The sequence below is a fragment of the Ilyonectria robusta genome (assembly GCF_021365365.1).
Source record: "Ilyonectria robusta strain PMI_751 chromosome Unknown BGZ61scaffold_23, whole genome shotgun sequence".
NCBI classification, from domain to species: Eukaryota; Fungi; Ascomycota; class Sordariomycetes; order Hypocreales; family Nectriaceae; genus Ilyonectria; species Ilyonectria robusta.
In genome coordinates this window covers 1-24,214 of record NW_025764457.1, presented here as the reverse complement: position 1 = coordinate 24,214, position 24,214 = coordinate 1, and the positions used below count along the sequence as shown (strand labels likewise).

General features: G+C 53.1%; 9 protein-coding genes across 9 annotated transcripts; 5 read left to right on the top strand and 4 right to left on the bottom strand.

The window, feature by feature from the left end:
* Nucleotides 1-502: 502 nt before the first annotated feature.
* Nucleotides 503-2,539, top strand: BGZ61DRAFT_362936 (uncharacterized protein; the record flags this gene model as incomplete). Its single annotated transcript, XM_046241392.1, has 5 exons — nucleotides 503-761; nucleotides 828-1,483; nucleotides 1,546-1,851; nucleotides 1,928-2,311; nucleotides 2,369-2,539. The coding sequence occupies 5 exons, from the start codon at nucleotides 503-505 to the stop codon at nucleotides 2,537-2,539; spliced, it is 1,776 nt and encodes a 591-aa protein (XP_046098829.1).
* A 477-nt stretch (nucleotides 2,540-3,016) lies between these two features.
* Nucleotides 3,017-3,528, bottom strand: BGZ61DRAFT_459404 (ribosome-assembly protein 3-domain-containing protein). Its single transcript, XM_046246910.1, has one exon. It carries the CDS (start codon nucleotides 3,376-3,378, stop codon nucleotides 3,145-3,147), a length of 234 nt encoding a protein of 77 aa, XP_046098828.1. The 5' UTR covers nucleotides 3,379-3,528; the 3' UTR covers nucleotides 3,017-3,144.
* Nucleotides 3,529-3,944: 416 nt separating this feature from the next.
* On the bottom strand, nucleotides 3,945-6,428 carry BGZ61DRAFT_537125 (DNA repair protein, SNF2 family; the record flags this gene model as incomplete). Its single annotated transcript, XM_046254490.1, has 2 exons — nucleotides 3,945-6,357; nucleotides 6,418-6,428. The coding sequence occupies 2 exons, from the start codon at nucleotides 6,426-6,428 to the stop codon at nucleotides 3,945-3,947; spliced, it is 2,424 nt and encodes an 807-aa protein (XP_046098827.1).
* A 900-nt stretch (nucleotides 6,429-7,328) lies between these two features.
* BGZ61DRAFT_362993 (mitochondrial carrier domain-containing protein) lies at nucleotides 7,329-8,291 on the top strand (the record flags this gene model as incomplete). The annotated part of the gene is made up of 1 exon (XM_046241399.1): nucleotides 7,329-8,291. One exon carries the CDS (start codon nucleotides 7,329-7,331, stop codon nucleotides 8,289-8,291), a length of 963 nt encoding a protein of 320 aa, XP_046098826.1.
* A 323-nt stretch (nucleotides 8,292-8,614) lies between these two features.
* Nucleotides 8,615-12,362, bottom strand: BGZ61DRAFT_459401 (uncharacterized protein). Its single transcript, XM_046246909.1, has 5 exons — nucleotides 11,865-12,362; nucleotides 11,702-11,804; nucleotides 10,781-11,648; nucleotides 10,153-10,712; nucleotides 8,615-9,895 (listed from the first exon to the last, which is right to left on the bottom strand). Exons 1-5 carry the CDS (start codon nucleotides 12,134-12,136, stop codon nucleotides 8,918-8,920), a joined length of 2,781 nt encoding a protein of 926 aa, XP_046098825.1. The 5' UTR covers nucleotides 12,137-12,362; the 3' UTR covers nucleotides 8,615-8,917.
* Nucleotides 12,363-12,462: 100 nt separating this feature from the next.
* Nucleotides 12,463-14,197, top strand: BGZ61DRAFT_459399 (uncharacterized protein). Its single transcript, XM_046246908.1, has 4 exons — nucleotides 12,463-12,563; nucleotides 12,645-13,112; nucleotides 13,163-13,428; nucleotides 13,483-14,197. The coding sequence occupies exons 2-4, from the start codon at nucleotides 12,785-12,787 to the stop codon at nucleotides 13,960-13,962; spliced, it is 1,074 nt and encodes a 357-aa protein (XP_046098824.1). The 5' UTR covers nucleotides 12,463-12,563; nucleotides 12,645-12,784; the 3' UTR covers nucleotides 13,963-14,197.
* A 13-nt stretch (nucleotides 14,198-14,210) lies between these two features.
* BGZ61DRAFT_106265 (uncharacterized protein) lies at nucleotides 14,211-16,053 on the bottom strand. The gene is made up of 4 exons (XM_046236884.1): nucleotides 15,642-16,053; nucleotides 15,473-15,579; nucleotides 15,243-15,415; nucleotides 14,211-15,179 (listed from the first exon to the last, which is right to left on the bottom strand). The coding sequence occupies exons 1-4, from the start codon at nucleotides 15,754-15,756 to the stop codon at nucleotides 14,459-14,461; spliced, it is 1,116 nt and encodes a 371-aa protein (XP_046098823.1). The 5' UTR covers nucleotides 15,757-16,053; the 3' UTR covers nucleotides 14,211-14,458.
* A 735-nt stretch (nucleotides 16,054-16,788) lies between these two features.
* BGZ61DRAFT_459394 (inheritance of peroxisomes protein 1-domain-containing protein) lies at nucleotides 16,789-19,716 on the top strand. Its single transcript, XM_046246907.1, has 2 exons — nucleotides 16,789-17,406; nucleotides 17,468-19,716. The coding sequence occupies exons 1-2, from the start codon at nucleotides 17,130-17,132 to the stop codon at nucleotides 19,480-19,482; spliced, it is 2,292 nt and encodes a 763-aa protein (XP_046098822.1). The 5' UTR covers nucleotides 16,789-17,129; the 3' UTR covers nucleotides 19,483-19,716.
* A 790-nt stretch (nucleotides 19,717-20,506) lies between these two features.
* Nucleotides 20,507-21,968, top strand: BGZ61DRAFT_106181 (RTA1 like protein-domain-containing protein). Its single transcript, XM_046236883.1, has 4 exons — nucleotides 20,507-20,608; nucleotides 20,693-20,792; nucleotides 20,858-21,004; nucleotides 21,066-21,968. The coding sequence occupies exons 1-4, from the start codon at nucleotides 20,590-20,592 to the stop codon at nucleotides 21,820-21,822; spliced, it is 1,023 nt and encodes a 340-aa protein (XP_046098821.1). The 5' UTR covers nucleotides 20,507-20,589; the 3' UTR covers nucleotides 21,823-21,968.
* Nucleotides 21,969-24,214: the final 2,246 nt, after the last annotated feature.

The window sequence follows — 24,214 nt, the reverse complement described above, 5'->3', positions numbered from 1 at the left end:
CCCCATTCCCAATCCGACCCCGACCAACCCGCCTGGTAACCCGCCTGGTAACCCGCCTGGTAACCCGATCCAACTACCAACCCTCTATCTCGTTCGCTTACCGCATCTTTGAAGCAATTCGGAAGCCTCGGATCACCCAGAATCCCCTTCTTGGCATTTTTCTCTGCTATCCAATGACACCATCTCGGCTTGTTCTGGGTCCTGATTCCGTAAACCCTTCGTTGACCCTCGATGCCCTCAAATCAAGTTAAAAGGCCTCGTCGCCACGCTTGGCCCGATGGCCATCCTGGACTTCCATCCTGCTCCATGTCATGACACCTCGGGAACTCGGCGCAACCTTGAATATCATTCTGATTGCTCCGCCGATAATTGACTTCTCGAACTGCAAGTCTCCATCTTCCCAAACTTCAGGTGCTGCCGCCGAGTCCCGCACCTTGTCTAGCTATTCCGACACGTGTGAATACACGATTAGCCCGAGCACCATCTGAGAACATCAAACTAGATGGCTATGAATTCGGCGCTGTCTCGCACCACTGGCGCCCTCATAATTGCGCTGACGTTTTTCCCACTCATTCTCGCCCATGGCAATAGTCATGATGAGGCCGAAATGGATGGCCATCGAGGCCAGCATCACGAAAGCGATAACCCCAAGGATGATACTGAGTATCCCCCAAGCTACTTCTCCCACCCTGACCATGTTGGCGCAATACACGCCCACATCGCCGTCATGACACTGGCCTGGGTTTTCATTTTACCTGTTGGTAAGCTTGAAGTGCCAACCGCAGATTTCAATTGACTCATCATCATGTTTTTGTCTTCTCCGACAGCCGTAGTGCTCTCCTTGGCAAGGTCCAGATACACCCTTGTCTTGCAATTCGCATTCCTGGTGACAAATGCGGTTGGTCTTTTAGTGGGCACCATTTACAATGACCAAACCCCCGATCTCTACCCGAATAATTCTCATCACAAGTTGGGCTGGGTTGTCACTTGGATTGTCATCGCCCAAGTCCTCATTGGCACGGTGGGATGGGTTGCTGGAGCCGTGGCACGAACCACAAACCTTTCGGACAATGTCACCCACGCCTTTCTCCCAGTTCCAACCGACGCACCCCATGATAGTCAATACCGGATACTTGACGACTATCGGTCTTCTAATCCCTACCGAGCATCCGATGACAGTGGACAAGGCACAGAGCCCAACACAGAATCCTTACGAAACAGCTCCGTATCAACCCTTGACGGTGTGGATGACATCCAATTGCAGAGTCCCCAAAAGGAGTATGGAGAAGAACCTGACGACTTGGAATCCGTGTCACTCTCGTCCCCGATTCCGAAGACTGCCATTGGACGTCACGCAGCCAGAGTTGTTGCTTCGCGAGTCTGGAGGTATCTGGATATCGCAACTCAGGTTGTTGACCGCACCATTCTTCCCTTGGGTTTTGTTTCCCTCGCCACAGGTATTGTCACATTTGGTCGGTTCTTTGTAAGTGATGACTCTGACTTCGAATGGAACGTCGTAACATGTACTAAGAGCGACTGACGCAGGAGGGCGATGAGATCTTTGGCGGTCTTGCGCATTGGGTCAAAGGTGGTGTCTTCTTCTGGCTTGGACTCTTCACCCTTGGTCGTTGGTCTGGCAGCTTCGCTGAGGTGGGTTGGGCATGGAATGTTCGCCCAAAGCGATCTGGACGGAAATGGTGGCCTTCTGCTGAATTTGTCGAAAGTGCTCTGATATTTCTCTACGGCTCGACTAACATCTTCCTCGAGCACCTCAGCGGTTGGGGAGGCGAATGGAAGCCCCGGGATATGGAGCACATTTCCATCACAATCCTCTTCATTGGCGGCGGGCTGGTGAGTTATGGCTCTTTCATACATCCAAACTCGTGTCAAACTCTCTTGAAAATAAACTCACACGCCAATATGACAGTGCGGTATGCTCGTTGAGTCGACCAGGATTCGGGATCTTCTCAATACGACAGCCGATGAAACCGAGTTCGACCACCCTTACCACAACGACGAGGTCAAGCAATCTAGCTCACCGGAAACCTATGAATTCTCTTTGAACCCCATCCCTGCATTGGTCATATTGATGCTGGGGATCATGATGAGTTCCCATACCCAGTCCACAAGGACGTCGAGCCTTGTCCACCAACAATGGGGCAATCTTTTGCTCGGAGCATCCTTCGCCAGAGGACTGACATATGTGCTCCTGTTCCTCAAACCTCCCAAGTCGGTTCTTCCATCTCGACCTCCCACGGAGCTTCTTGCCTCTTTTGGCTTGATTTCAGGAGGCATAATATTCATGGCAAGCGTACGTTGCCGATTCCCTTGACAACCAACATCAGCAATATTCTGATAATTATAACAGGCCGGCGACACAGTCCAGGGAATGATCCATTACAATATGGATGCCATGTTCATGTACACGGTCACCATGGGTTTAGTCGGGTCGCTGATGGCCTGGGAGGTCATCGTTCTTGCCATCAAGGGATGGGCTGTCCGCCGAGAGCGGTACCGTGAGTCGCATCGCATCGTATAAACACACATTTGGCACTGGAATTGCTGGGTCCATAGCCGCGAGCATTAAAGAGTGCCTGCATGGCGTTGAGCTTGTTTAAAGATACCCTTCATGAACCGAGCGCCCTTTACTTAGAAATATTACATCTGTCGTTCTTACACGATAATACCTAGCAGCAAGGTCTATTCGACGAACATTCGAATCTCAAAAAAACTTAGACTACTTTATGGCGAATATTTCAAATGACTGTTAAAGCTGCCACTTCAAAGATGATGCTCCCTTGTTGCACCCTTGCTGCATCCCAGGCGTATATAGCGGTCCTCGTGCAGATCGCGATAGGAAACCATGAAGCAAATACCCAGTATTAGAGTCCATTTTTTCTTAGGGCCCACTTGGTTGGTTTTATTTCAATTCCACAGTGAGTGTTGTTTGTTGATGTGGACAGTTCGTGGTTCATGCCCAACGCGGGACTAGGATTTCCATGCCCCCCATCAAGACACCGAGAGACTCGTTTCCGAATTCTGCTTGATTTCGATGAGGCCCTTCTGAACTTCAATTCTCAACGCCTGAGGGATATTCAGGAATGAGATGGGTCCTGCATCTGGGGGAGTGGCAAGCCATGCCAGTTAAGCATTCTCTCCCTTGTCGCTCTTCGAGGCCGTCACCACACGCTTCTGATCCTCTGCCGAGAAGAGGCCTGCGCCTTGCTGCAGGGCATGGACAAGAAAGGGAATCGAATCAGCCTTAAAGTCATCGGCAGTGCGGACCTTGTCGAGGTCCTCGGAGAGTTCCTGTGTGGTGCGTTGCAAGTAGTAGGACGAGAACTCGGCCTCTCGCTGGCTGTCGGCTTTTCCGGACATGGTTGAGACTCTTGGACTAGTAGAAAAAGGCCGTTTCTAAGGGAAGATTGGAAGATGGATGCCCGAGAGTGTTGGAAAAATAGCTGGGTTCGTTGAAGAGAGAAAGAGAATGGTGGGTCCTTGTGGAAGAGGTTTGCAGATGCGGACAGTGCTTTTATACTGTCTTAATATGAAGGCGCACTGTGATACATATGGCCAAGCATGGAATACCTAGATGCGGATTCAAAGCAGCCAGAGCAGTAAATAAAGGCCATCTGGTTGGTCGCACTGAGCGTCCAACCTGATATCAGGGTCAATGGTGTCAGCACAACGGTAATGCCAGCATTGTAGAATTGAATCGTACCGATGGAGTCTCTGAAACCAAGGAACGGGAGCCGATCGTTCACGAGCAAATGAAGCAAATATTGGACTCCTTTCATATTATGTACTTCATACCCTCACTCCTGTAGCTCCTTCTAGGCAGGCCCCGAGCAATACACTCAAGCAAAAGATTATCCGTTACGCCTCCCGCTTTCCGTTCTTCGTCTATCATGGTCGTGATTTGTGCAAACAAGCTTGAAAACAAATCAATGAGATATGTACTGGAACACAGCAGACACATCTGGCTCTCCACATTCTTGGCGAAGCAACAAGTCCTGGATGGGCTTCAATCCGCTATTGACAAAATGGTTCCAAGTACTGGTGTCTCCATACAACAGAGCTGGTGCCTTGATGTACTGCTTCCCGTCTGGTTTGCATCGTTTGCACTTGAACGTTTCGTGGGTATCGCTCTTGGTGTCGGCACGATACTGGAAGAGCTCGCGGAGGCTATCAAGCGAGAAATGCCGTTCAACGTCCTCCGCCGAGTCGACGACACATGAGGAAAGACTTTGCTTGTGGGACTGGCGTTGGAAGATTTTCTCTTCAATGGTTCCTGTCGCAATAAAGCGGTAGACAAAACAATCCTTCTTTTGACCATCACGCCAAACTCGAGCCAGGGCTTGCTGATCAGCAGCTGGGTTCCAGTCAGGGTCAAAAAGGATCAGTCGATTTGCACCAATTAAGTTGATACCGCAGCCACCTGCCTTACTGCTGAGCAAGAAAACAAACTCGTCGCCCTCGGGGTCGTTGAATCGGTCGACAAGCTTCTGGCGCTTGTTGACATTCATTGTGCCGTCGAGTCGGAGGCATCCGTATTGGCGAGAGCGGCAAAGTCGCTCAAATAGGTCCAGAGTCGAGGTATAGTTGCTGATCAAAACGATCTTGTCATTGGTATCCTGACGGATGCGAGCAAGCATCCGATCAAGGACCGTCATCTTGCCAGAGTACCATGGCTTGATCTCACGATCTCGACCGCGTGATTCCTTGGGAACATAATCATCGGGGAAACACCCCTCAGAGCCTGGCAGATCATCGGCCAGGTTGAGAAGGTCCGGGTGGTTGCAAAGCTTCTTCAAGATGTTGATAGCTTTCAGCGGCTGACTTCCCTTGCCCCGGAGAAGAGCCTGGATGTCTGGGCTTGTGATAAAATAGTTGTAGAGGTCAAGCTGGAATGGAGCCAAGTTGCAAAAGACCACGTGCTCATACTTGACAGGCAAGTACTTGGAGAGGATGTCGTTGGTCCGGCGAATCAAGAATTTGTTGACGACGCCAAGCAACTGCGCGGTGCATTCATCGCCCTTTTTGCGGTCCGCCTCTGACGCATCCGCGTCTCGCCCCCGAAGGATGGGGATTTCGAACCGCTTGCGAAATTCTAACCGCGTTCCAAGCAGGTCTGGGTTCGCAAAGCTAGTGAGAGAGAAATACTCTGTAAGGTCGTTCTGAATAGGAGTTCCCGTGAGGATGACCCGTCGTGAGACATTAAGGCTGTTGAGGGCATTGAATGTGTTGCTGTCGCTGTTCTTCAGCCGATGACCCTCATCGCAAAATAACAATCCGATTTTGGTATGCTTGAGCTCTTCCACATTCAAGCGCAGGGTTTCATATGAGACAATAATGACAGGACGAGTCACAGACCGGCCACTGGCAATAGCCCATTGACGCAATTGACGAGTCAATTCCTCCTTTGTGGCCTTGCCATCGATGGCAAACGGTGTGACGGCGTTAGCACCAAGCCATTTTACCAACTCGTTGGCCCAGTTCTTGACCAAACTGGCAGGACATACCACAATTGCCTTTTGAATCGTGGATTTACCGGCATCGGGTGACTGTTTCAGCAGCGTCCACATGAGACTGATACATTGCAGAGTCTTGCCCAAACCCATCTCATCGGCCATGATGCAACCGTTGGCCTTTTCGTCTATCATGCCGGTCACACATCGGTACATGAACTTGACACCCTCAACTTGGTGAGGCCGGAGAATCTTGGCGAGCCTGGGATCAATGACGACAGGGACGCGAGGATGCTCCCCATCCACCTTCTTCCTAATGCCGAGGATCTCAGCCAGACTTTTGTGCACCAATGGCGCATCCAGTTTCTCCGCAGAACCATTCGCCTCGACCTGTTCCGGTACAACCTTGGGGGCCTCAATAGGCTTGTCGTCGACGGTTGGATCATGAAGAACAATAGCAAACTCACCACTGGGGTCGTGTAGAGCTTTTGGAATGAATACAGCGCCCTGGCGGAGGCCAAGGGTAGGTGGGGGGCGATTGGGGTTGTAGGCGGGACTGTCCTTGTTCTTAAGAGGAACCGAGAAGGCCTTGCGGAAGACGACCCCCTTGTCCTTGGGCTGAAATACGGGAAATCGGTTGGCGTCTCGCGTGGCAAGGGCGAGTCGATCTTGGTTGTTATATGGCTTGTCTGCGTCGGTTTCCCCATCAGCGCCGGCGTAGTCAACCTTTCTTCGCTTCCGAGCTGGTCGATCGGCGGCAGGGGTCCTTCCAGCAACGCCAGGGCATTTGAAGGGTTTGTGCAGCCTTTCGATCGATTGTGGTGTAGATACGCGCTGACGGCCCACGGCACTTCCCTTGCCACCCGTGGGTGTAGATGTGGAGGGCGATCTGGGTAACGAGTTAGTCGCGTGAAACAACAGTGAGTCGTCTCTGGGGAAGGTAGCGTACGGGAGAACCATGGTTGCTTTTGCCCGCGGCAGCACACGATGCAACAGTTTCGTTGGGAATTCCTGGCGTGGATTAAACCACTGAGGAGCCGGAAGGGAGTTGTAAGGCCCGTCTACCTCATGCAAAAGCAGATGTAGGTTGACAAAGCAGCAAGTTTGTTAGATGAGGCGCGACATGGTGGAGGGCGACGCGGCACAAGGCAGACGCGCTATCACGTGCATTGGCACTCCACAAAACATGGAAGGAAGTACCTACCCAAGCTAGGTCTCGCAGCTGCCGCGCAAACCCACCTACCTAATTACTGAGCACAGCGCCTAGGCTCGCCTCCACCGGCTTACATAAAGCAGCCAACACAAGCAGGGCTCATAAGTGAGGAGCAAGAGCTCATTTGACACCCATCAACGGCAGCGGCGAAATCCAATCCATCTCTCATATCAGACCTATGGTTTCCTATGCTGACTTGTGGTTACATGTATTCTGTCCACAGCTCAACCTATGTTCATCTGGGTTCATCTCGGTCTACTCTTTCTTCCTGGCTGTCAACCAGCGTAAACGCAGTCACTAACACATGCACTCCATTACCAGCGTCTCCACCGCCGCATGAAGCCGCTCGGCAGCGAACATCTTTGCCGAGCACCCACCGTTGGTCCGGCTCCGACCCCTCTCCAAGTTATCCCCAGTGGGCACGACGCTGCCGTTATCACTACGACCATCGCTGGACATTTCAGCCATTGGCAGTATTGGGCCCGGATTGACCTGTCAGGCGCGATGCCCCATTGAGTCGACGCATTATTGTCACTGCTGGTCTATTCCTCGCCACTGTCTATATCGTCGTGCTAAACGCCATCGCCGTCGCCAGGCACCTTGATCGCCTTCGCCGGAACTTGAAACTGCAAAGTCTCGCTGGCAACATGTCAGCCGACTTCTGGGCGGGCTACCTCAGCGGAGCCGTTGGTATCCTCATTGGCAATCCCCTCGACGTGATCAAGGTTCGGCTGCAAGCCCAGCATGCAAGTGCAACTTCAACTCCAGCCGTGGCTATCCCTGCAACAAGTCTCAGTTCCACTGCATATGTCCGGTATTTTGGAAACTCGGCGGCCTTGGTTACTGGAACTGCCGCCCCAATCCTAGGCTACGGTGCCTTAAATGCTCTCCTCTTCGTCTCTTACAACCGCACTGAAGCAGCCCTGAACAACATCTTCGCTGTTCGGGAAAGCCTGTGGTCAACCTGGTTAGCCGGCGCAGTTGGTGGCCTCGCAACTTGGGTAGTAAGCACTCCGACAGAGCTGATCAAGTGTCGAGCCCAATTGTCGAGCCAGCACATATCCAGCTGGGCCATTACTAAACAGATCTGGCGAAGCGAAGGCGTACGCGGACTTTACCTCGGTGGCACTGTAACGGCAATCCGCGACAGTGTAGGGTACGGTTTCTACTTTTGGTCATACGAACTGAGCAGCCGGTGGCTCGCTACAGGGCCTGGCAAAGAAGCCTCCCTCCAACACGAAGCCGCCAAGGTCCTCCTTTGTGGTGGACTAGCTGGCGTCGTGACTTGGGCCAGTATCTTCCCCCTGGATGTTATCAAGACCCGTGTCCAGGCTCAACCAGGGGGTAGACAACCAGACACCTCTCCCCTTCTTGGATCAGATACAAGTCAGCGACAAAAACAGTCCAGCACACTCCGCATCGCACAGGACACGTATAGAGAAGGCGGTGCCCGTGTCTTCTTCCGTGGTTTGACCGTCTGTAGTGTAAGAGCCTTCATCGTCAACGCTGTTCAGTGGGCAGTATACGAGTGGGTGATGCACGAACTAGGGCAAGGCCGGAAACAAAAGGCGCAGGTCGACTTAGTTGGGGCCGAAATGACACAGGCATAGATGAATACGAAATAAACGACGGAGTAGGTTGGATATGATGATGTTGAAGATTCAGGATGCGCATAGAAACTTTGCAAATATAGCACTGCATAGTCAACTTGACATGAATCTTGGTTTGCCAACCAGGCAGGCCATGGCACTTGATACGGCTCCCAACGTCCATGTGATACTTCCAGGTGTTTCCAGTGCGACTGTTTCTGCTATTGCTCTCGCGCCGTCATTATTTACGCTTCAATTCGCGCTGTCGGTTCTTAGCAACTGTTGAAGGGTTGATGTGTATATACTACATCCATCCAAGCAACAGATGGAGTTCCTCTTTGCTTCACTAGCTTAGTGCTTAAAAGTATCTATAGGAAGTCGGTCTTCCTGCTTTGTTTTAGGCTCCACTTACGACGCTTTTTTCACGACCAAGCTTTAGGTGGATCGACCGTTGTCCAACATCAAAACGCACAGCACAAGAGATGGTTTTCACGAGAAGGATTCGCAAATCACACTGCCCATAACTCCGACAGTCCGGCCCTTGAATCCGAACCACGCCGCTATTACAACGATTTACACAATGTCCTAGGACACCCCATATCCATAACATCCCTCCCTGGTGGTTGATGCGATCATCCGATGATACTTTAGGCAACGCCCCTTTCTCCAGCAGCTTCTCGCCACCCCTCCAGGCCGACTTCCTTCTTCCATCTCTCTGTGTCTTCATCAAAATGTTCAAGCCACTTTGCCATGGCACCAGTCGCTTGTGAAACCATATCTTCCTTTGCCTCCCTTGCAGCTGCGGTGTCCAGCTCGATGCGTTTTTGGGACTCGAGGGAAACTTTCTCGTCGCGCTCCTTGCGCTTCTTCTCTCTGTCAACCAACCACTGCTCTCTGCTAGCGAGGTACTTGATGCTGTGCCCAAGTCCGGCACTGTCGTTTGAAACGCCCTTGTGGGGTCGATCAAGAGGTGGTGCGGTGAAGAACAGGACCCGGCCAGCACTATCGTGCTGGAAGGAATGCCGGACCTCAGCGGGGAGAGCATCATGGAGGTTGTCTGGAAGCGTGTAGACCTCTGGAGGCCTTGGTGGGTTGTACATGTTGCCGGGAGGAATGACGTTGCCAGGCGCAGGGCCCATGGGGGTCCTAGTGACAGGAGAGGCGGGCACTTGACCGTACGCGGGTGCCATCGGGTTGCCCATCTGCGGCTGTTGGTGCATCGGAGCTGCTGGAGACTGTGGATATCCCTGTACATAATTCTGGGGGTACCCGGGTTGAGTGTGTTGGTGAGGCTGGTACTGGACCGGGCGGACGGAGACCTGAGGAGCTGGGGGTCCGAGATGTGGAGGGTGAGGAATGGGCACAGGTGTCTGGTGAATCTGCGGAACTGCCACTGGAGTCACAGGCTGGAAGTGAGGCGCCATGTGTGCGTTGTACTGACCGGGCGACGGGGATGGCCCAGTACCGGGATACGGTACAGCGCCTCTGGCAGCGTCCACAGACACATCTCTAGGCACCGACATCATGGACGCACGTGGGCCAGCATCGACAGTGATATCTGGGATTGGAATAGCCGACATGGACATGGATTGCGGTGGTGGTGTAGGCTCAGGAGGCGGCGACTCCTATAAAGCAAAGGATCATCGTTAGTCAATCAAACGCCAAAGGTGAATGTGATGGTGATGGTGATGGTGATGGTGAAGCGGATCAACCTGAGGCAGGAAGATACTGCTATCGGGGTACCAGCAAACAGAACGAGGATGCGAGGGGCCGATGGGGCAGCAAAGACAGGGATTGTAGAAGGCTGGCTGACTTCCCACCGACCAGGCAGCGCTGCAACAGTGACAAAACAACTCAGCCTTGGGGGGCTCTTTTTACTCACATTCAGCTCTCGAGGGCGGCGATGCACGGCTCCAACAATGGGCGGCGCGTTGGGGCTCCCCCACGTCGGCTTGGGGAGCTCGTCTGTCTCTTTAGCATCCTCGCGAAGTAGATGCTTAATAGGGCTAGGGACCTTCTTCATCCTCCGAGGCACGTCAAAGAGGTCCATCTCATAGTCCCTTTCTCGCACCTCATCCGGCACGCAGCTCGCCCACGTCTTGATCTTGTTGAACCGGAATCGCTCCTCGTTATACCGCGACTCGCAGACGTAGACGTCTTTGTTCGGGGGGAATCCCCGCGGCCGGCCCTTGTTGAACCGTGTCACAAACATGACGAAGCACCGGTCGAGAACATCTTCGATCTGGTGGTCGCGGTACTGCCCCGTCTTGACCACCTCGTGCTCAAAGAAGTGTTTCTCGAAGCGGTGCACCGTCTGCTCTGGTCGGTAGTACCAGCACGCGTTGATCCATTTCTGACCAGCGCGATCCTGCCAGGTTCGATAGATCTGCGCCACAATGGGCTTGGCGAGGTCATTCGGATTCCGGATGTGAACCCAATCCCCTAGGTGTAAGCCGTCAGCGATTGCCCTAAAAAGGCAGCATGTCCGTCAGTGTCGTTCTAATACATACCGACTTTCCATGCCTGTCCATTGTACTGGATTTCTGCCAGGGGAAGCTTTCCGTCCTCATCTCGGAAGTCATCGTCAGGCCTAGCCTTTTCCTGTCCGGCGAGAACTCGAGCCTGCTTCTGTAGCTCCACGGCAGCCATGTGTACCTCGCTGTCATCCTCGTTGTACAGCTTTGCATTCTCAAACATCAACTCGATGTCTTGCATCATGTGGTCGACGTGCTGGTACTTCTTTCGCTTGGCCTTCTTCTTGATGTTGTCAAGAGCCATCGGGTTTGTGATGGTCTGATAGTAATCCGCAACTACGCCCTTGTCAGGGAGCTTCTCAAAGGGTAGGATGAGCAGGTTTCCATCATAGTCCTTAGGCTTCCTGAGTCCTTTAAGAATCGACGAGATACGCGCCTCTGTGGGGGTCAAGACCATGGGTGGTCGACCGCGGCGCTTATGTGCATCGTCGTCCTTATCCTCGTCCCGGTCTCTCCGTCCAAAGCCAGAGGCACGACCTCGTCTCCGGCGGCGGCGTCGGCCTCCCTCATCATCCGAATCGTCATCATCCTCGTCCTCGTCCTCATCCTCGTCTTCTTCCTCCTCCTCGTCTTCTTCTTCTTCATCATCCTCTTCCTCCGCAGGTGGAGAATCCCCTTCAACAGGTGGAAGCTCCCCCAGGTCGGGCAGCTTTGCATCCTCTGCCGAGATGTAGCCTTTCTCCACCAACTTTTGGAGCTCTTCGACGAAGATCTCCCTCAATCGAACCGCTGCACCAAAGATGGGCGCGGAGGGGCGGTTGTACACCTGGGCATTGTGGAAGATCTGCGACACATCCTTGACGAACTCCGGGAACGAGGTGTATTGCTTCTTCTGGGTTTTTCCCTGCACCTCTGGGTCAGTATCACTACCGAACCACCACCGCGTTGATGACATACCCTGACGGTGCTAAACGCAACGGGTTCGGATATAACTTCGAAGTAGTCAGGCAACACGCGCCGGTTCGGGATGCGCTGGAAGCCGCTGGCCAGCTCCTCGCCACTGTAGATTGACGTTGTTAGGCTGTGATCATAGGGAAAATAGATAAGCGGGTAGACGTACTCCTCCTCGATACTACAGAGATAGGTCGCGAGGTTATGGACCATACGGAACAGGTCGGGTCGTCCTTCATCGTCCATCTCGCCCTCGGCGTCCTCATCACCCTCCGCATCCTCGTCACCCTCCGCATCCATATCAATGTCCATGTCGCCGTCGGCATCAGCGTCGGCATCCGGTTCGTCGTTGGGGCCATCTTTCATCTGAACGTCTTGGTCGCCAATCTTGGCCTCGATCGATTCGCGCACCTCTGGCGCAACTGCTCTCCGGGAGGACATGGCTCGGGTCGGGGGCCACTGCGGCGGTAGTCGCGACGTCGCGGCGTCGAGGTGACCACAAGTTTCGGCGGGCACTGGTGGAGGTGTCTCGTCGGCGGCGCAATCGCCAAAGAGGGTCGATGGGTTAGAGTCGCGAAATGGGAACGCCAAATTTCGCGATTCTGGGGATAGAGCCAGGTCGAGGTACGTACCAACTTAATGGTGCGCGCGCGCAAGTGGTCTGAATCAATGTCCGTGTTGTTTGCGCTAGTCCTTTTTAGGCTAGTATGTGCGTGCAAGGAAGCACGCGAGTCCGTGCATGCCAGCTGGCCCAGCATCATGGTGAACCTCCCACTCCCGGGTAAGTATAAACACGCAAGTATTGCCAGGAGGAGTAGCTCGCTAAGCTCACGTATAACCTTGAAAGACTCTGTCACTGAGGCTCGAGGTATATGTTCTCTGATTTCTTTCTATTCACTCGTCTTTATCTTGTGGGTAGACTTTAGGGTGCTAAGAGCTTCCCATACAGCTTCTCTGGTACCCCCGCTCCTTACAGCCCAATCAACTATTTATTATATTGGTGTTTCCCACGCCGCCATCAGCAGATGCCAAGGAAATCCTAACACTACATCGACGTCAGGAAAGCACATCGTCTCTATATATAACACGATGCGAGCCCGCTACAAAGGGCCCGCCGGCACCGGCATTATCGAGATGCCAGATTCTGCGACTGTTCAAGATGTCCTCGATGAGCTTCGGGCTCGGACTGGCATCGTCAGCTTCACTATAAAGTACGGGCCACCCATGGCCATGAAGACACTTGACCTAGGCCAAGTTGGTGAAACAGCACGGTCCATAGGTCTCCATGGTGAGACTCTAACCATCGTCCCTGAAGAAGCGCCCCCAGCTCCAGATACGACGACACAAGCAGCAAGCCAGCCGAGCGAAGGCCCTGAGGATATCAATGTTCCGTGGCCAGGGCGCGAAGGGACACTATGTAAGACTGGCGATTGCAATAAACATGGCCTAGATACTGACTGGGACCAGTGCTTCGGGTCATGCCCAGCGACAACAGTTGTCTCTTCACTGCATTTGGCGGCGCCCTGCCGAAGCAGATTCCAGCTCAACAGCTCAGGAGGATGATGGCAGATTACATCACCCAGCACCCAGAAGTCTACTCAGAAGCTGTCCTAGGCAGCCCGCCCAGCCAGTACTGCCGCAGTATACAAGACCCGGACCGCTGGGGAGGTGGGATCGAACTGAGTATATTGTCTGCCATCTTTGACATTCAAATCTGCACCTTTGATGTCCAGGTGACTACCTGAATTCCGTCAACCCAGAAATGACCTCACTAACCCCAAAACTAGGTCCAAAATCTCATCAACTTTGGCGAGGAAAAGCGGGATCGATGCGTCTTGGTCTATTCGGGGATCCACTACGACCGGGTGGCCTTCAGCTACTCTGATTCCCCACACCATACGACCACCCTCCCCCCCGAGATGGACCGGACAGTTTGGCCAACAGATGACAACGAAGTACTACAAAAGACCGAGGAACTCGTCCGGAAGCTCAACGCAGCTCACTATTACACGGACACGGAGGGCCTCGTTCTTCGATGCGATGCCCCCGGTTGTGACTGGATCGGAAGTGGTCAACTCGAGGGCAGAAAGCATGCCGAGCAGACAGGCCACGTTGACCTGAGTGAGATCAGAGACGTTGAGGGCGATAGTGTCCTCCGTAGCTGTGACAAGCCGGGATGTGACTTTATAGGTCAGGGCGACAGAGCCATCAGGCAGCATAGCACAGACACTGGGCATGAGCGTTTTAGTGTCATCCCCGACTGGTAGCCAAGCTCGGATTGGTATCTCAACTTGGCCTCGTTTTAGCAAAAGCAGTCGCTGCAGGTTGAGATGGTCGATAGTCGACCAGCAGTTGATCTTGGGCTTGCCTGAAACTGGACCTCGGATTGCCCCGGACCTGAATGGGTCGTTATAGATATGTGACCCATTAGCCCATGCTGGGTTCCACACATACTCGAGGAAAGTCAGGTTTAAGGCGAACAATGCTTGCACAATATTGTCTTAATTCATATATGAAGTGAGATTTTGCTCATAGTGCCGTTCCTCAATCTCTGATTCCCATGATAAATGTTCTTCCTCTTGCTCGTCGCGGCCATGCATTTTAATTGTATTCCTGCGTTTGTCTCTGTCCCTGAACTCGCTGCTCGATCTCAATGTGCTTTGAATGTGGATTTAGTCCTTTCTTTCATTCCACACTCGAATAATTGTTGTTGGCGCCTCTTGTCAGACCCTTGGAGCTCTACTGGACATGGACAGAAGGACATCATTTGTCCTTACCCGAAGCCTTGGACTTATGCAGGGAATCGATGTTTGCCAAGGATAAATCTAGAAACTCGTGCTTGTTCGTCCATGTTTGCTGGCTGGCCGCATACTCCTTCATTTGGTCAGGGTGAGGGGGAGGGTCGGTGATCTTGGTGATCAAATAAGCAGTGGAAGCCTCGGCAATTCCATAGACGAGGACGCCAACAAGGGGGATTTTGACAAGGATATAAAAGCCCAAACCAAAGCCGAAGAGGACACCTTCTCGACTGCGGAACCAGTTGCGCTTCTGCTCCTTTGTGAGATGGACTCGTGCAAAATAGGGCTCGAGAAGCTCTCGCATCAGACTTCTAGAAGAGAAATAGGTTTGTAGGAAAATGACGAGGTAGCGTCGAGGGAGGAACAGACCAGTTCCAAAAATGACCGAAGCAGGACCTAAGCCAACCGCGGTGTTGAAGGTGTAGAAACTCGCAGCGGGAAGGACAAAACGGCCAATGACCGGCGTGAATGACAGGGAGAAAACAGCAAGTGAGATGAGGCCCTTACGGACGAAGCGATACAGAAACATGGTTACGGCCTGAGCGGTGCTCTCGGAATGAGTGCTTCCATCGAATGCGCGGTACATTTTGAGATTAGGATAGAACATGTCTCGAAGGTCGGAGGGGTTTTCATCCTTGTGCTTCTGGACATAAGTCGCGTCTACCCATTGCAGTGACTGCATGAACCTAGACTTGTTTAGCATATTGTACAAAGACCGAACCAATACGACATTGGCGAGGTGAGCTTACAGGTTGTCCAGTGTCGGGACTACGTAACGCATGAGGGCCATGAGGAAGAAGGGGACTTGGAGGACATATTCAGCAATAAAATCGAGGCTGTTGACGATGCTGTCATCCCAAGTCACGGAGTCGAGCGAGACGAATAGTGAAGTAAACCAGATGAATATCTTGATCCCAAAAATCTGCAAATGCGAGGTCAGCACGAATGGTCTACCTCCAATTGGCAACTTGGAACATACGGGGATGGCGATGACGAGCCGGATGACAATACCGGCCACGACGGCTATTGCAACCTGGCGGTAGTGATCGTTGGTGAATAAGGCGGGATTCTGAAGGGCTCGATGGGCTTGAGGCTCCCGAAACTCGTCAGCGTGTCATGTTGTATGGCCAGGCACAGCGGCTACTTGCCTCCAACCAGGGTGAGCTGAGCGCCGCGAATGACGGTGTTTATGTCAAAGTGAGAGATATCAAACGCCTCCTTGATCTTAGTCTTGTCGACATGCAATCCTTCCCCAGGCGCCATTTTGCTGAGTGGCAGTGAAATGCACGTTCTATGAACCAGGGACCGGATTTCTTCGATAGCAATAGGTGGTGGAGCTTAAGAAGACCGGGCTGAGTTGAGATGTTGATATGTCGAGACAGGTAATCAATCTCAGCCCTGAAAGTCACGCAACGATAGTAACAAAAGATTCGCTTTCCGTTACTTGACAGGCTGGTGGATATTTCGGGTGGAGTGCTGGTGCCGGGAAGTGAGGTAGGGGATGATGCGTTGACGACTCTCGTATGAGCTCGGTTGACGGTTGTAACCTCCAGCTACTGAAGCTGCTGACGTGCTAGTTGAGAGGGGAGAGTTCCGTGGCGGGTGTGACGTAGGACGACGCGACTACTACATATGACCAAGTACTCTGTACGCTTTGTGCCAAGGTACCTACCACCTACCTGCGCTGACGTGCGGCGGAGGCTGTGCACGCAGGTTGAATCATCCCCTGCATACTCGTGCATCGCACCGACATGCAGTGGCTCAGTCATTGCAGCCATGAGTGGGCAATTGTTGCGACAGCTTCGTGTTAATGGATTACTCAGGTACCTACGAATGATGACGGACTGGTTGGTTGGTCAATCGACTAGTTGGCAAGGTACAGTTGGCTGGTTGACTGATTGGTCGGTATGATACGGCTCCATCGTACGGTATCAAGCTTGGACTGGCATGGGCTGGCAGGGACTGGAATACACTGCCCGTCATTGTGTCGCGGAACAAACGAATATCTGCCGAGTAGGAAGCTGGAGGAGGCAACATGCCGTGTTCCTTTGCATTCCATTCCCACTGAAATTGGATACTTGTGTATGGAGGTACCTGGGCCCTGCGTAGGTACGATGTGTTTGTTGTAGTACTGTGGAGTGGGTAAAGGTGCATGGCAACCTGCAGGGGTGCAGAGCGGATGCAGGGAACCGCGAAGGTCGTGAACGCGGCTTGCGGGTGATGACTAAGATTCCTTATCCAGGGCCCCCAGTCTCTTGGGAGAGAACGTCCCCTCTGATCTGAGACGGACCGCAATGGCCGTCGGTTTGATAGCAGCCACCTTCCGACTCTCTAAAGTCGTTCGATTGTGATATCGTCCTTGGTTCCCCGAACCGTTGGAAACGTTTTCACCTTGGACTACCTCTCTCACTTGTTCCATCACCTCTCTCTCCCCTTCCCTCGCTCACCGCCCAGGGATCCCCACGGCGACGCGACGCCGGGAGCGCAGGCATCGAGATCAGATCGACCCCAACCCCTCCCCGACGTCACGCAATCATGATATCCGACTTCCATGCGACCCGTTGCGATGCCTGAGTCACACCTAGGCCAAGGAATCATTTGCGCTACTAGAAATACACACACAACCTACATCCAGCATGGATGATTCTACATCTGCTCATCCGCGTTTCCCGCCGCCGAGACGGGTTGCGACGGCTCCAACCACCCTACCAGAACCAGCTGTCACCAGCTCCTCCTCGACATCTGCCACTTCCCTCTCCGAGGGTCTTGTCGAGACCCTCTACAGCCACCCTAATGTCAAAATCATCGCCTTCACCGCCGCTGGGAGGGCTTTCCGGGGTTCCGGCTTCCCTAGCGGTGAAGCACCTGGCACTCTCTCGTGGTCCTCACATGTCGAGAGGACTATCGCTGTCGGTAAGCTCGTGCATTCTCGTGACCTCCAATATACCAGTGCCCACTGACCTAACCTGCCCAGGCCCGTTTCGAATCTACCGGGCACCCGGGTCCGTCTCATTTCTAAACTGCGGCTCTGCCTTGCAGCCCATTCTGCCCAAGAGCCAAGTTTGGTGCATCGACGAGATCAATAGCAAATTTATCCTGCAAATTCGTCGACCTAGCTACTGGAGGATAGAACTCCCGGTGGCCGAAGCCGAAGACCAGCTCCGAGCAGAGGCACTCAGGGAGGTCTTTGATAAAATCCTACAGTTTGAAAAGACAGAGTGCCCTTTCAAAAGGGCTTTTACGGTTGAACTCCCCGAGCCTCCCGAGACTCCAGTCAAGTACAAGCCTTGGACACCCGTACGAAGATCGATGCCCAATACCCCGACCGATGAGGAGGATGAGGAAGACGACGACGAGGATGACGACGACGAGGATGACGACGACGACGATGATGACGAGGAGGATGATGACGATGAGGAGGATGAGGACGACTCTGACTCTGACTCCTCTGACGAGGATGCCTCGCCTACCTCACCCGTTGCTACACACCCCCGACCAACAACCCCGACACCTTCTAGGGATAAGAAAACCCCTGGCGATTCTAAGAGCCCAAGCACGCCTTGGTATGTCCGGGCCCAGGTCGACGAATTAGAAACTAAGATCGGGATTGAGGGCACAGAATGGATAGACATCTCCAACGCGACATGCCCTTTACGCCCATCGGGGCTACATGGACAAGACAACCAATCAAATGAGCCCCGAAGTCCAATTAGCGATGCGGAATGGCAACAATATGATGCTCTCGAGTATCCTCATCATACAGGGAGAGGCCCGTCGAGTCCACCACATGATGATGATGAGTCTCGACAACCACTCTTCCAACCCTTACTTGTTCCATCAAACCCTCGCGAAGGCCTATATATTTCCACACAATTCCAAAACTCACCTGCCGAACTCACCACCCCCAAGGCACGAGTTCCTCCAACTGCCTGGATTGGCGCAGAGCCACCGGAGCTGCAGGACGAAGGGCTATCGAAGTCACCTCCAGAAGATGACGGCTCGACCTACGAATTACATGAGGGCACTGGGAGCCAGAGAGATCGGATGAAGGCCCGGCTGCGGCGAACTGCAGGGTTTGCTGTAACACGATCAGCGACGCTGCCATCGCATTTTAAATTGCCGGCAGACCAGTCCCCGAAATCCAGCGCTTCATCGTCTACCAATGCCAGTGGCGTTGAGGAGAAGGATCTTCGCCGTGACAGCGAAGAGTCTTTCCGCAGTGTGCAGTCCCGACACTCAACTGTTCTGCCATTATCAGTGTCACCTACCATAGCACAGCCTAACGCCAACGGAACGATAACAGCTGATCACGACACGGTATCGCAGGGGGGAGATGTTTCGGAGACGAGAAGCGGTTGGGAAACGGGATCTGATAGAGGGAGCTCGGCCTCGCGTGAGAGCGTTGCCACCGCCCCAGATGATTCACCACCAATCAAGATCGTGGGTGCGTTTCCAACTAGCAACACCCCCGAGGTTGTTGAGGAGCCCCCTGCTACAATAGCCAAGCCTCAACGGCGCGTAACAAGACATCGAGCAACCACAGGTAGCATTTCGGTAAGACATCGACCTTTTTCGCCTCTCCCTTCGGCAGCGAACCTCTTTGCCCCCGCTCCAACGGTGGAGCGGCGACCCCACGAAAGCAAGTTGGAAGCCGCCAAGTGGCTCCCCATGGCCATTATACTCAAGACACTCGAAATGCTATTAGGTCCCCCAAGCTATCTCATCGCTCTGATGCTCAAGGTGGCCGCGAAGATTGTTGCTGGAGAGTGGAGAGGCCTCGTGTTTGGATACGGCGACGACGGTGAGGAAATTCCGGTCCAGTGGGACTATTCGGACGGCGAGTTGAGTGACCTGAGTGACGACGATTCGTATATGGGCGCTCACCCCAGCCGGAATAATCGTCGACGCTCTCGGGCTGCAACTAACGAGGAGAGGGCGGCGGACAGTCCCAACGGCTCGGAAGACAGCCGGAACTGGGGCGTGGATTGATCAAGGAGGTCGCAGGATATTACGTCGCCTTGTAATCATGGAATGTAAGATATGAGAAATTCGAGAGGAGCAGGTAATGTGATGAACCGATGTAGTGTGAGCTGTACGAGCTGACTGAGTGGAGCACATATGGGCCCGGGAGTTCGACTTGATGGCGTTGGATATTGTGGATGAGCCTTTTAATTGGCATCGTTGCTCCAGGACCTATTCAGAGGGTTGTCAATGACGTTTTGGGGGGGGGGGGGGGGGGGGTGCAACCGGCGCTGAGTGTAAGGATGCGGACCAACCGATGCAGATGAATGCAACTCGCAAAAGGAGGCTCGCGGTTTCAGACTAGAGTTTTTGTTTGTTCTCTATACCAGACCTAGGTATGAAATGTCAAGCACGAGAAATATCCAGCCTGGGATTGACGCGAACTATGTGAATTCATTGGCGGCATCGTTCCGTCTTTTGCGGTGTGTTGATGGGAGGTTTAATTTCATATCAGTGGATGAGCAACGAGATGGGCGGAACGAGTTTCAGGCTCTTGCCACCTCTTCGCGGTATAATGCCCGATTAGGAAATTCGGTAGCCTGGCTCTTGGTCGGGTTTGGTGAGCTGGGCGAGTTGTCGCATCAAAGCTGCAGATTAGTGTCGGCTCCCGCGCCCGAAACCATGCACCCGACGGATACGGGGAAAACGAGAAATGCGAGACAAGTACCGCGGCGGTAGCGGCTAGGTGCCTCAACACCCAGTCTTGCAGCTCAAGGCACCTTTACCTTGGGAAAAGGTACATGGGGCTGATCCGACGGGGCCCGCTGGTGTCCACGACCGTATTCTTCGCAACAATGCGATTGGCCGTCGAGCACCACAGGGCTGAGGCAACTGGATTTGGGCGACATGATACGAAATGTTTCCCCAAGTCGCGATGTTGCTCTGGTGGGCGATGGCAGACTACTTAAGAGCAAGCTGGAGACCCCATCTCAAGGGAAAAGAGTTTCCAGTCGTGCTGCATTCGCATACTGACTGTATTTCCCCACCCTCTCTCCATTTAGTTGAACCGTCATCGCCAGAGCGAGACTCTTACAGCACTTCAGGGACGTTTTATTAGCAGATCTCCTTGTAGTTATGTCGGACGGCGAATACGGTATGTTTCTTTCCATCCATGCATGGCTTGGCTATCCCTACTGAGATCCCAGTTGCCGCCCACTAACAATTGGTTGATTGGTAGTCGACGGAAGTTACTACTTCTATGCCCCCAACAAAGGAGCCGCCATCTTCTTTCTCGTTTCCTTCTTGGCATCAGGCTCTTTTCATGTCTGGGAGTGCTTGTAAGTCTCCTCCACGGCGACGGGACCTCCTCGACGATATGTCATCATTCTAACAATGTACAAAGCAACTACAAGTGTTGGAAGCTGACGCCTCTATTCCCCTTCTGTTGCCTCCTCTTTACTGTTGGATTCGCCCTTCGTGAGTATGGAGCCTTCCACTATGACAACCTCGACGCATTCATTGCGAGCATCTGCATTACCTATGCCGCCCCGTAAGCTAAGCTCCATACCTGGCAGAAAGAAATAAACGGCTCTGACTGATGGATGACGCAGACCACTCCTTGAGCTACAAAACTACCACATCTTGGGCCGAATCCTCTACTACGTCCCCTATCACTCGCCCCTCCACCCTGGCCGAGTCCTGACGACCTTCGGGTTCATCTCCGGCATCATCGAGGCTCTGAACGGCTGGGGTGCATCGTACTCGGCAAATCAATCGTTGACAGATAGCGAGATTGAGACGGGCCATGCCCTTATCAAGACGTCATTGATCCTCCAGATCGTCGTGGCTGTCTTGTTCATAGCGCTCACCACAATGTTCCACCGCAGGTGCCTGGCCAATGGCATTAATAATCAACTGTTGAGCAGTTCGCTGTTGACGCTCTATATTAGTATATTCCTCATCTTGACACGCACCATCTTTCGCTTGGTCGAGTACTTTGGCGTTGCCAAGCTTCGTATCAGGCCTGGGTTCAACCCCATGTCGATGTCGCCGATTATTCGCTACGAATGGTTCTTCTACGTCTTCGAAGCGACTATCATGCTTATCAATGTTGTTATGTTCAATATGCGTCACCCCCGACGATATCTGCCGAAGAGCAACAAGATCTACCTTGCGCAGGATGGCGTGACGGAGGTGGAAGGCCCCGGATTCAAGGACCCCAGGCCGTTCTGGCTGACTCTCGTGGACCCGTTCGACATCCGGGGCATTCTGAGTGGAGAGTCAAAGCAGGATAGGTTCTGGGAGACACATGACCAGGGTGCTCTGGACAACAGAGAGAGGGTCAAGTCAGATACGGAGCTGGTATGAAAGGGGATTTGAGGCGTCGAAGATGAAGAGACGAGACCGGAGTGGGGACGGAGCGAATCGATTTTGGCAACGTTGGCGAGAGCTTAACTAACTGGTCGGCGACCTCAGAGTCGAATGAAACTGCCTCGCTAGCAGCCCTCGGGCTGCTGGTTCTAATTTGGTCACTAGTTATACCCAGAAAGTCTTACTTCTGTGTTGGATTGTTTTCTTCTGTTTCCTTCAGTTTCTTACGGTACGGATAGACTTGTGTATTGTCAAATATGACTACTTCAGGAATGATATTGGATTGATTTTATGATAAAACCGTGAGGGGGCTATCGCTCGGTGGGATATCGCCCAGTTCCTTGAAATGAGATGGGGGGGACTCGGGGACCAATGTTACTAACAGGGGAGGGTGAAGACATGTTTGCCAATTTTGGCGTGGCATCGTTTGTGCCATGGGCGCGATACCGATACCGACAAAGAATGCCTCGCCTGAGACATGAGGCTTTGTCTCACCTGCCATTGACTACTGGCGAGATGAAGATACGAAACCGAGAATAGTCTGCTGGGCGGAGCAGGTTTGAGGTGGATACGAATGGTCGGCGACGGCGCAGCGCCGCGCAGGGCGGAGTCGCGGTTGGGAGATGACAGGTTCTAAGAATATCTTAGAACGGATGGACCAGGGTTAGGTACTACGTAGGTCGTCGGTCCGCCGCCAGAGTGCCAAGACCGGGAGGCTTGCGGTTTCCCAATTTTCTTCCCCTTTCTTTTGCTGCCTTCCTGTCTGGGGCGAGTTGGCAATGAAGACAATGGCCGCGGTCCAGCACTTGTTGAACTTCATGCACTAGCAGATGACGGGGTTGACTCCGGGGAGCGCACAGATGCAGCTGAAGTCGCATAATAGCGTGCCTTATGCCGCTGTGGGCAATGCTGGCCTGGGTACCTATGGGTAGATGGCTAGGTACCTATGGGTAGATGGCTAGGTACCTACCCATCAGAGAAATATGAATTTCTCTCCAACAAATACTTACGTAGTTAGTATTGAAGGTCCCCGATCACCTGTAATAAAATCTTGCCTAAAACCTACATTTTTTCTCTCGGTTTTGGTTAGTTGACAATTGGGGTTGACACTGCTTTCCTTGCCGCGAGTCGGCGCCATTACCTGCCAAACACCTGACGGTATTTGCACAGAGAAGATACGGCATGCAAGCTGGCTACGTGTTGTCAGACGTTTGAGCCACCTTATGATTTGTTTCGTTTGAGGGGAAAAGGTCAATTCACCCGGTAACAATCCTGCCAGCTGTTTCCCTTCCCATCTTAGATGAGACAGAGAACCGCCTGAGCCCATGCCCCCCAATGGGTCCTTTTACGAAGGATGCGCCCAGGAAAGGGACAACACCCTGGCGAAAGATTGACACAGCCACAGGTCCACCGCTTTTCGGCCTCACGTTAAGGCATTCCCACCATGCCCATCCACATTTACTGACATCATGCTGTAGCTCACTGTCTTTGGGGAGGTTGTCATCCGAGCTCGTGCTGATGGATGAGATGGAGGAAGGGGACGAGTCGTGCATGGGTTATGGATGGATGAAGAATCCCTCATTCAAACGCGCCTCATCTCAGCGGCGGCGAAGCCGGTTTGACAGCCGTGGTGATGCATTAGTTGCGTGTCCTGGCTGGTCGCTGTTGGAGCTATGCACTCACTAGAGATGCGCGTATCCTTCATCCATGCATCTGCTCTGATCCAGATCCCTCACAGAAGGATCAACGTTTAGTTTTCCCCCCATTTCACCGACCTCATCCATCACCCATCATCCCAGGTTCCGTTTGGCGCTCATCTCCCAGGAACCCCCGGAGAGCCCGCACCCCCGAAACTTAGTACATACCCTGGATAGACACCAGGTTCCGCGCCGTCTTTCTCTTGATGGTTTATCCTGTCCTCCTCTTCCTCTTCCTCTTTCTTCTCCTTCTCCCCCCCTTTCCTCGTCAGCGTCTGTCAAGCTAGAGACGTCTGCAAATCGAAAAAAATCTGATCAAAACGAATGAACGAACGAGCTAGCAAGGGATTGACCTATACGATTCCATATATGCTACTGTCAGAACGTCGGAACATCGCCGCCTACCATCTCCGCCACGGTCTAAATAAGGGACGTCCTATCGTCCTTGGTCCTCCGCCCTTCGCCGCAGCCTGACAGCCAACGACGACGCCCTCGGTGCAGCAGCGAGCGAATACTGGGTTGATACAACTGCTGAAGGGTGGAAGTTGTGACTGGACCTCTCCAAGATCAAAGCCTCGCCGTCAGCAGGTACCTGGGTAGCCACCAACTCCACTGCACTGCAAGCACTAGCTGCTAAGGCACAACCCCCCCCCCCCCCCCCCCTTCCCCAGGCGACACCAAACTACAAGTAC